The sequence below is a fragment of the Buteo buteo genome, chromosome 11, assembly GCF_964188355.1.
Source record: "Buteo buteo chromosome 11, bButBut1.hap1.1, whole genome shotgun sequence".
Taxonomy (NCBI): domain Eukaryota; kingdom Metazoa; phylum Chordata; class Aves; order Accipitriformes; family Accipitridae; genus Buteo; species Buteo buteo.
The window spans coordinates 33,629,687-33,641,275 of NC_134181.1; the positions used below are offsets into that span (position 1 = coordinate 33,629,687).

Sequence of the window (11,589 nt, forward strand, 5' to 3'; positions counted from 1 at the left end):
TAACAGGAGAGACTAGCCAACAGTTTCTTTCACCAGTCCGTCTCATTACCACCGCTACCCACTACATTTACAACTTACTAACATGAAGGAACTTAAAATAAACCCCAAAGACTTGAAGAGGTAGAAAAGGAATGAAGTATTTCTAAGATCTGTACCATCTGCCAAAACCCCCATTTTTTTATTCTAAGTGGTTTGTTGCATTATTAATACAGATATTCAAAATCTGGTGGGTTTCTTCAATAGTTTATTAACATGGATTATAACAGAAAGAAATATAAAAACAACTTTATGACATCTTTTTATAAGAAGCTTTTTATGTTCCCTTTATCATGTTGCTGTTTGAAAAGGTTTAGATAGCTTATTAATTGTAACGTCATAGGATGGGAATCTACTTAAGCTCTTAGAATTTTTTAATCACAGAGATGCTTTCATTATATCTTTATTTTTTTTCCCTTACCCTACTTTTCTTTTCTATTCTTACAGGCCTCCGAGCTGTTCGTGTCGTCCAGCAAACAGGACAATCAGAATGCCACGTTCCAGTTTCTAACTCAGCCAGTAGTAATTAATTATTTTAATGTGGTAAAATGTACATTCTCATCTGAGAAGAGGTTCAGATGCTATATAAACAGCAAGTAAAACAGGTCCTGCTCTGAATAACTTGTATTCTGAGTAGACAAGGCAGTTTAAAATGGAAAGCAGAGAACTGAAGTGATTTTCCAAAGGTTACAGAAAGCCTATGGGTACCCTGACTCCTAAATCACCATCACGAACCACTACATTCCCCAGCTTTCATAAAGAAGAGAACTCCAACAAGGTAAAATGATTACATTTCTGTAAAAGGATAATAATACCCAACTGAAAAATGGGACAGGAAATAATGCTTTATAAGGTCATTTAAAAAAATAAACTAGTCCTATTAGAAGACCATCCCAAGCCATCAGTCATTTTCCTATTTTAAAGTCTATCAAATAGAAATATTTCTGCCTCCACAAAACATCAAACAGCATGCAATCCTCAATTCTGTTGGAGAAGTCAATGTTCATGGACAGCTTTTCTGAAGAGATTTTGTTTATTTTTAAAAATACAGAGCGTGCTGTCAGGGCTGTAGTACAGGCTGGCTCAGTGGAAACCCATTAAAACCACTTTACTGGGCAGATGGTGTCAAAGAGTCAGAAGTATATAACAGAATCCTACTGTGCACAAGTGTTCAGTATGCAAGAAATCATCTCTTATCAGACAACTGCTGCAGGGGACACAGTCAACCACAAAGGAGAGAGCAGAGCACAGCTAAAGTCATGATAGCCTTAGAACTGTTTGCCCAATAATACGGAAATGGATATGGAATACGAGAACCTTAACTGATAAACCCTGAGTAAACAAGGGAAGATCTATGGAGAGCATCATATCAAGCTTTAAAAAGCAATACATTGCTTTTATTGTTACTCACTGAAGGTGTAACTACTCCTTGTCATTAAGAGGGATATCACAACTCAGAAAGACTAAAATAAGATCTGAAAAGTGTCCACTAAATTTTGGATCACCATCTTTTCACACCCTGATTTACAGGATTGCTAAGCAGTTGGCATTCTAGCAGGATTTCTAAGAACGGGTAGAAAGAAATTCATTAGAGACATCTGGAAATAGCGGCCTTGCCACTACAGTCTACAAGATGACAAACTTCAATTAGTCATATATCAGATGAGCACTAGCACACTAGTAGATTATGAGACACTCCTTTTGCATGTTCCTTTTCCATTCTCTTCTACAGAAGGTAGGCCAAGTTTTTCTAGTGTTTTCTTATGAGCCTAAGTCTGTAGGCGAGCTTAACACCTAACATAAGCACCTAACTCAGTTAAATAGATCCTATGATCTGAGTTAAATAGATCCTAAACAGAACAGACACAGTGAATATTAGCATAAATGGGACAGATTAGCGAAAACTCTAAAAGTATTCCTCATATGCTGCTTACAGAGTAACTAAGTGTGGTAATAAACTTACAGGGTGTATATACATCTCTTCCCTCCACTGTGCAGAATCAGGATTGCTCAATTCTGCCCCAAGTCCCATATTGTTGACCACATCGAGATGTCCTTCTTCAGCTCAAGAGCTACAGGCTTGAGCACCTGAGCAGACTAGATCCTATTTTTATTTCTGAAAACATGCTAAAGATGACAGGAGGGTAACTGCTGGTACATAGTGGTTTTACACGTTTATTAAACTGGGAAGCTTTGTCAGAACCAAATAGCTCCTTCGACAGTAGTTCAAAACACAGTCCACTGAAACAACATCAAGACCTCCTTCCTACCAGGAAAACCTGACAATACACCCCATATTGCTAAGAGCGAGCTAGGAAGTTAATTGCATGAATTTGCCATGCATAGACAAGAAAAGTAACTGCCCAATGTGTGCTACCAATTAATATTAACCAAGCAAGACTGATTACATTAAGACAGAGATACAAAACTCTGAAGGATAAATACAGATATTTCAACTGCAGGCACATGCAAATCACCACTGTTTCCTTTTCTTGACGACAAATGAATGAGTCACCATGGCTCAGTGGAAAATGGAGGATATGATCATGTGCTAATCTAGGATCTTTGATAATGAGTGGATTGAAAGCTAAGTGGTATTATTTCCTTTCTTATATTATGGATTGGATTAATATTCAGAGACACTATTGGCTAGTTATCTCTGACAGCTTTGAATTCCTCCTCTTGTACAATGACTTTACACAACGTATACTGAAGATGTAAAAAGTACACTTTTAAAAATATAAATAAAAAGCAAGGAAGTGATGTTGAGGGCCAACAAAATTCAAGGTTCTGAGATCATTTAGCATTAGATGAGACTAAACTCTCCAACTGACTCAGAGGATTTTTTAGCATGCAAGACATGCAGCCTCATCTTTGTGAATAGCTGGACATCTGCCTTGCTCCTCCGCGAGAGGTCTGCAGACCGCCTGCTCAACAGTCTGCCTACCTTGAAAGCAGATAGATCAAAAGGCATGCTGTAGAGCATCCTGGTTCAGCTAGAGAGGACGCTTCTTCTGTTGCTTCTTAGTCTGTCTTGTAAAGTTGCACACACCCGGAATAAAGGGTGCATTGACATCTTCCCGCACTTCTGCTTGGTGCACTCATTATTATTACCCCTGCTACTTTTTTCTACGTAACTAGCTAACTCATTTATTTTGCACTTTTTATGGGATCTATGTTATTCAATATCCTTCCCCCATCTCATGTGTTAATCGTCTACATGGTCATTTTTACATGTGGTTTTATTTTGCTTGCTCTAGCTGCATGACTGCAAACTAATGAGGCCCAATGCATTCCACCAAGGAGAAGAAGAGCTATTAAAAGACACCATTAGCAGAAAAGCAAATGAGTATAAAATGGTATTGAATACATTAAGGCTGGAAAATTGTTACTAAACATTACCAGAGCGAATTTCTGGAACACCTTCCTATCCAAACCATCTTACACAGCATTGTGACAAAAGTCTTTATTTGCAAATAAAAACCCAAATAACTAAACAAACCAAATCAATTCAAAGTAACTTTAAAAACAGAGCTAGATGGGCCTGTGAGAAGGTGAAGTGAATATAGGAGGAGGAGGGAAGAGGCCTTCTATTTTGTAAATTTGGGAAAACGTGGCATCAGTGTAGATGCATCCACTACCAACCATTTCTGCATGGTCTGTACAAGAAACAAAAATGTGTGCATTTGCCTGAGCAACTTTCAGGGAGACAATCGTCTGCAACACAGAAAACTCCCTCCAGAAACCTTTCTGGAAACCTTCATTAAAAAAACCAAGACTGAGGGGTTAAGAACAAACAAACATCCTTTGTGAGTACAGCGGAAGCCTTTTAGGAAGTTAATTGACCCTACAGTGCAGATGCCGTTAAGTGACTGGCAGACTACTCCTACGTCGCTTCACTGAACCACTATTCAATGTTGATTTAAGTGAACCTACGCTGCAGTAGATTAGAAACACTCACACCATCAGTGATTGTGTCTGAAGTACTGAGGCAATACCAAACAGTTCAGAGAAATACTTTAAATTACTACAGTTAGTCTCACTACAGTGGTTTTTCTCAACCCTTTTAAGGGCGAGAGCCATATAACTTTTTGAAAGAAATCCAGACCAAACACAGTATTGTCACAAAGGTCTTTGTTTACAACCAAACACAAACTGGGACGCACTCTGAAAGCATCCTTGTTACTTCTGTTTCCTCCCTTTGTTTTTTTCTAGCTTGCATGCATAAGGTTTCTGGCACTGGTTTCACAACACTGCTCAGATGTTCTATGAATCACCACTGGTGTGTGGGCCACAGGCTGAAAAATACCACTCCAGAAAACTCTGTCTGTGCTCTGAATTAAAGCCTACCAAAGGCAATGAAACCCCATATACTGACTGTAATGGGCTCTGGATCATGCCCACTGTGGATCAATAGATGGATATAATATCTTATATCACAGAGCTGGAAGTTATATCATCCTCTAGGTCAAGTTTAAGTCACACTACTAAAGTAGAAAGTGGAAGCTTGCATAGATACTACATAGGCTGTACCTCTTTGGAGGATGAAGATTTTCAATCCATTAGCTCTGTGGGGCCATCAGACTAACACCTTACACTGGAATTAAATCTATTCAATAAAAGAAGAAATCAAGGGCACGAAGAAGCCAATCCTAATTCTACAGTTCATTTTCCCCCCTATGGAGGAGGGTGAAGTAGCCTAACATCCTCAAATATGTACTTTAAATCTGCTCATAATAATTAGTGTTATCTAAATGTCTCTGAACTATTTTGAATCCACTTCATTTTGAACTGCCATTAATAATGCAGCAGGCAATATTACAAAGACTGGTAAAAATCAAGTAATTTAATGTAACACTTTGTAAACCAAACCTGCGATGAATCTCAGCTGCCTCTTCAGCTTCTCTGCAATCAATCTGTCTGGAGTCATGTTTATGTATCCTAGGACCTGTGATAGACTGCCACTAGACTTGGCATCCACAAAAACTTCAGGAGGTTGATTTAATGTGAATGCAGCATGAAAAATCAGATTATCTTTTGATTCTCTCTTTTATTAAATAAAACTGATCTTTATTGAATAAAGCTGCTTTTATTAATATCTAAAACATTGGTTGGTGTCACAGAGCCCGCCAGTCCTATGGAACTAATAAAAGAAAAGACAGAAGTAAAAAATGAGAACATTACAGGAAAATATTAGAAACCAAATCACATTAAGCCAGTATTGCAGTTGACAAATAAAACATGGGTCTAGCTGTAGAATTTTTTAGTTTAGCCTGAATTTATTATTTTGACTGAAAGAAAAGAAATCAGAATGGGTCTACTCCCAGAAGTACACTGTGGCAAGAAGCACAGTAAGATCAAAAAAGTGGAACTTAGTTTCCCCCTCCCTTGTATAATGTCTCAAACAACTGTAAATTCAATGCAGCTGGGATAAAGTACAAAAACTGGTTTTATGGGAACAGCTTGAACCTTAAGCTAGAAAGATTTCCTTTATCTTTTGGGTTTTTAAGAAAACTTTTGGGGTTTCTGCATATAGGCAAAGCTTACAAGAAAAATTCTTACTGACCACACCTGTCATTTATGCTCATCTAAGCAGTGGTCATTTGAAATCAGCATGCAGTGAATTTTCTATACATATCAATTGCACAGCTAGAGCAACAGGTGCCTATGATAAGTCTGTCCACAAGTACTGTCAGGGCTGTTACTTTGAGAATAACAATGTGTCCCTCATCATCACAATAAAAATCTATTAACATGAACAGAAACTCAACCCTGAACTCCTGTCTAGTCACCACCAAGAAGGGGGGGAGGGGGGAGGAGGAATGTATCATAAATCAAATAAAATAATCTTCAATTTTGATTCCATATACAGCACTATTTTCCATTAATAATATACTACCAGCATTCCCGAGTAATGAACTCCAAAGTAAGTAGTGCTGAAACACAGGTGGTTGCACTCCTCAGCTTTTCATTTTCCATGCTTCTACTTATATGAAGCCCACAGTGCACTTCAATGTCAGTAGAAGATCGACACATAAAGATCTTCAGAAGTGGCCCACAGCCCTCTGGAAGATGGACCATAACTAACACGTTTGTCTGTTAGTTTTTTGTACACCACTACCCCTGCTGAAGCCAGTGGATGCACAAGTGAGATTAAAGTGAAGGAAAGAGGCTTCCCATACCACTACAAGTCACAAAGATATAATCCACTGAAATCACCAGTGAAGTATTTCAACGATGTGGACAGAATGACATATTCCGATACTAAGTATCATCATGGAATCAGTAAAATTGTGCAGAGAAAGCCAAAGATAGAGTTTGCTTGTAATGAGACAAAAAAAATCTACAGTATAAGATTCAATGGTAATCAAGATGGTTCAAAGAATACTGTAACATGGATAATTCCAAAGGAAACAGAGACAATTTAAATCCAAATATCCAGATACTTCTCTCCTATATTTTAACCAAAGCTAAATGTTTGGGGGTTTGGTTTCTGGGAGATTTCCGCCCTCCCCCCGCCTTTCCTCTAATAGAAGATTGGCATCACTGCAAATGTGCTATCCACAGCTCTAGCCAATGGGGGACCCTCTTAGGGGTATACAAAGTAATCCTGCCTAATACAGTTGCCAAGCCTCCACATTTATAAAAACCGAGAGAAAAAGAAAATCAAAACAGCAGCTATGTGGCCTGAGATCTCATTAGAAAGCGACTTGTGGGAAGATTTCAGCCTAGGATGACAGAGAAGAACATGGAATGCTCAGCAGAACACAGGCAGAAAAAGTCACTAAGATATTAACTCGTTTTGTTACCTTCAACTTAGACCTGAAATTTGAAATTAATTAAATCAGGGTTTTTATCTGACAACAAACATTCATAATGTAAAAGGCTCCTCAATCGTAAGACTCACAATATAAATCCTAAAATTGTTTAGCATCTTACAGGAGATGCTCAGTTCATTATAGACTTCAGCCAAGCATGGAACCTGGTGTTTGAGGAAAATATTATAGTTTTTATTCTACTCCAATGAAGCTAATGAGAGGCTTTCCCCTTAAAAAATGGAACAATGCCCACATTATTGTGCCTGTTGTATTAGCCTGTATTTTCATTAACATCAGCTGGACATGGTTATTTTTTAATTGAAGATTTCTGAAGAATTTTTTTTTTCATAGTTGATACCAAATAGCAAAATGCCCAGCTGACTGAGGCTAAGCATTGGCTTCCCAGGACTGACTCCAGAAAACTCCTACATAGCTGAAGACAAAGCTGTGAAATGCAACTACCCCCATAACCACACTTACATAGCCTTATAATCTCTGTCCTTTGTCTATATAGATATGTACACATGCACACACATATATATAATTACACTGAGAGTATATTAAAATACGTGTATTATATCATCAGTGACAAATAGTTCCAATAAGAACATGAAGCTCATTATTGAAAACACCATTTCATTCTCAGGCTGGAGCTATTTTCTGCATTTACCAGATAAAAGCAAAGCAAAACCGCAATAGTATTCTCAAGTCTTCAACATTATTACCTGAAAGATTTGGAAACTATACAGTAAAAAGGTGCGTTGCCATGGTTCTGAGTAATCAGCAACAGACCTATACACAATAGACAGCTGATTGCTGTTGCATGTTAAAAGATTTTTTCTCTCTTTAGGAAAACTTTGTCATCATGTCATAAATGGGAGAGTTTTTCCATTAGCAACAGAAAGGCATCAAACAAACATACCCTGTAGTAGAAATCAAGTCTGATTATTTTTTTGGTTTTCATCTTCTTACGGGGTGCGGGGCAGGGAGGGGGGGGAATCAACCTTTTACACTGTCAAGTTTTTTTATACTGTAAATCTCTGGAACACTCTGGTCTTTTCAGAGTGTACTAAGGCATAGTAGTACAGATGGAGTCTGTAACCAAGTATGGAAATAGACAATTACATTAAAGGTAGATACCTGTATTACTAAACTGCAAAGAGTCCCAGCAATCACGCAGTAGTATATTGGATATTGGAAGTGCAAAATAAATAGCACAGACAATACCAGTAATTCTAATGGGATCTCGAGTATCTGGTTTCAAGACATATCAGCTTTAATGAGACTTCACAATCACAATACATAGAAAAATCTCACTCATCAGTTTTTATAGTGATTTTTTTCCACCTAAGAGACCTCCTTTCCAAGTCTAGTTTTTCTGCCTAAGTTTATCTTTCAAAGGAGATGTAAGTAACATTTAAGAATACAGTAACATATAAATGTTATAATTGCTGAGCTGGCAATAAAACAAACACTGTACTCTGTAGGATTGAAATGCCACTTACACTCCAATCTTGGAATAAGCTGCAATCTCAGTCAAACACTATGTTAACGCAGTGTTAAGGCTACAAAGTGAGGCACCAAAAAATAGGAGATGAAAAAGTTAATATTCTTACTGCATTGTTAGGCTACCCAAAGTACTGATGTTGCTTATAATAAAATCCATAATTTACAACCTAGCTGGGAAATCAAAAGCTACTGGTGTGCAATGTGAATGAAGCAATCTTTTGAAAAGACTCAGACTTCCAATCCCTGCTGCTAATGCATTTTCAATCGCAACTTTAAAACTGTACTTATGTAGGCACTGCATTTGGGTAACATTTGAGGAGACTTATAATTTTGTTCCTTTCTTTCTTAAGCTGTTCTAAGGAAAAAAAAGGAAAAGTGAATTTGGTACAGGGAACCACCACAGAAATACATAGCTGTGTATTTTGCCTTCTGTCAGTAAGTTCAGTTCTGGATACAAATTAGTAAAAATAACTCACGTAAGAAAAAGAAAAGTGCTGATATCTGGAAGCATAACGAGATGTTAAGAATAACTAATACCTTTTTAAAAATAGTGATGTTTATAAGCAGAACTCTTTATCAGTATGTTTTCAAAATCATAGATTAAATGCATATGCTCTTATTCTCTCTGAAGACTAACCACGTGTGAACTTTAATTTCGTTTTCCTACCAAAGTACAGCTGTTGATGCACAATGTCTTCTCAGTAGAAATGTGTATTTCTCCTATATTCCACAGGAATGCTCAGAATCATCCAAATTAAGTATTGCAAAAATGCATCCACCTTTTGGCTGAGGCCATTGATGAAAACTTTAGGTTCAAAAAAGGAGGACCTAAATGCACACAAAAATGTCTGCATTGTCTACATGCTGGTTTTCTGATTCTTACTGTAAACACACTCGAGGGCAACAAGAAGGTATCACTGAGTCATCTGAAGTCATGCTGTCAGGACATTCAAACTCTATTCAGCATGCAGAATATCAGACACCTAGTTCAGGCTCTCATCAGAGCTTCCAAACATTTCAGCAAGCACATATTTCTCTGGTCCAGTAAAACATTGCCAGCCAGCCTGAGATACAGGATTTTTCATTTGAAAAATTACATAGAAGATAATGGTGGGGCAGCTAACTCCAATAGCTTATACCTCTAAAGATTTTGAATTTCCAGATAACAAACCCTTTGCAGTCCAAAGCTGAGTTACCAGCTAAGCTCATCACCAGCATCTACTACACGATCAAAAGTACAATAGGCAGGTAACAAATGCCTCAGTAAATGGATAGAGCGTTTGTCGTAGTCAACCGAGGAAAAATCCTGCCACTCAGGATTTCCCATCACGATATCTTCGTGTTTGACTAGCACATGACTCCCCCCAAGTCTTTCAGTCGTGACTATTGGGGATTGACATTCAAGGGATTACAAAGAGAGGGGACAGAGGCTGTGTATGCAAAATAAACAAGATGCAGTGAAATGGACAGAAGAGGTTGAGACTTACCTTTGGAAAAAACTGCTGCCAGGCTCAAGAGGAGAGGTGACAACAGATGCCCCATATTGCTAATCCCAGAAGCGCACATCCTAGGGCTCGCGGAGAAGTTAGGGCTCAGTTTCACACACTTCGCGGTCAAAATAAAAATCGCTCAGCTGGAGAGGCTGCATTTTCAGCAAAGGTCATCTGGAAAGCGCAAAAGGCATTTCCTTCGGAGAAAGGACTTACTTCTTTAGCTTTAACCCTCCCCTTTCCTCCCTCCTTTCTTCAAACCAGAGGATGCTGTGAAAGAAAAAAACTCCTCTCCTCTCAATACATAGGAACCAGTTCTGGTTAAAACCTCGCTCCCGAGCCTCAGTCGTCGGAGGCAGGCAAGCAGCCCCTTACCCCGACACCCCCCTCCCTCCCCAAAGCCGGCAGGGTCCGGCGCGCAGGGCAGGGGCTGCGGGGCTCCGCGCCGTGCCCCCCCCGGCTCCCTGGGCCGGGGACCCGCCTGCCCTGCTCCTGCCCGCGGCCGGGCTGCGCCTCACAACGCCGGTGCCCGCATCCCGGCGGAAAAGCCCGTCGGCTCCCCAAAGTTTTCCTTTAGGTGATGCTGCTCAGCCCTGAGATCATCCAGACACGGAGGCAGGGTTTTCGTTGTTGCGCGCTCTCCCTGGGTTTGGCTTTTTTTTTTTTTTTTGGTTGTTTTTTTTTTAAGTTCTCAATTTCCTCACGGACTTGTTTGACTTTCTGCAAGAGAGGGGAGGGGGCGAGCGCGGCTCCCTCCCGAAGGTCATCGCCACGGCTGGGTTTTACTGCTCTCGGGGCCGGCGGCCGGCGGGGACCTGCCGCCCCCGCGGACGCTGCTCGCTCGGAGACCGGAGCGGGGCGCCGGCCCCGGCCCTCCCGCCCGGCCGCCTCCTCCGGCCCCGGCCCATCCTACGCGCGCCGCGGTTGCTATTTACAGAGAGACCAAGGTTTAAGCCGGGAGGTGTCGCGGGAAAAAAAAAAAAAAAAGAATTAAAAAAAAAATAAAAAATAACAAAAAAGAGGAGGGAAACAAATAAATAAATAAGCACACCACCGAAGCCCCGCCTCGCACCAGGCAGCCCGGCAGCCCCCAATCCGCGGGCAGCGGGGCGGAGCTGCCTGGCCCGGCCCCGACCAACCTCCCCCCGCGTCCGCGGCGGGGCGCGGAAGGCGAGCGCGGCCGCTGCCAGGGGCTGCTGCTCGGCCGCGGCTCACCCTCGGGGGGGGGGGGGGGAGAGGACCGGGAAGTGACACGCAGCTGCTCCGTGCCGGGGTGCGACAGCCAGCTTCATCCCCCAAACCCCCGCGTCCACGGGCGACCCCGCTCCGGAGAGGCTCCCGCAGCCCCCGGCAGCGCCCCAGGGCGGGCACAAGCCGCGGTCCTGCCGGCACCCAAACAAACGGCAGCCCGCCGGCTGCCAGAAGGGACAAAACACGCCGCTTTGGCACGGGGGTGCTGCTGGACGCGGTCGGGTTTTGGCTCCTTCCCTCGTTCCACGTTCATCGTGTGTTCGGCTCTCCCCAAGGCGCTGGGGCAGGCGTGAGCCTAACGAAGCATGCGGTGCAGCCGGAGGAGGGAAATAACGGGACGGCTGTGTGGCAAAATGCTTCGGGCATGTTGCAAGAACAGGAAAGAGACCTCCGTGTGGTCTAGATAGTGTTCAACACTGCTGGGGAAAAATGACGGACCTCACATTTTCCACTACAGAAGGTGTCAACGCAAGAACCAGTCTGCC

The 11,589-nt window shown here is 41.4% G+C and overlaps 1 protein-coding gene across 1 annotated transcript in view; it reads right to left on the bottom strand.

Moving 5' to 3' along the window:
* TMEM132D (transmembrane protein 132D) overlaps positions 1–9,929 on the bottom strand; it is a 269,075-nt gene extending 259,146 nt beyond the window's left edge. The window contains exon 1 of the mRNA XM_075039613.1: positions 9,851–9,929. Coding sequence (XP_074895714.1) covers positions 9,851–9,929 — 79 coding nt within the window. The remainder of the gene's footprint in view (positions 1–9,850) is intronic.
* Between the last annotated feature and the right edge of the window lie 1,660 nt (positions 9,930–11,589).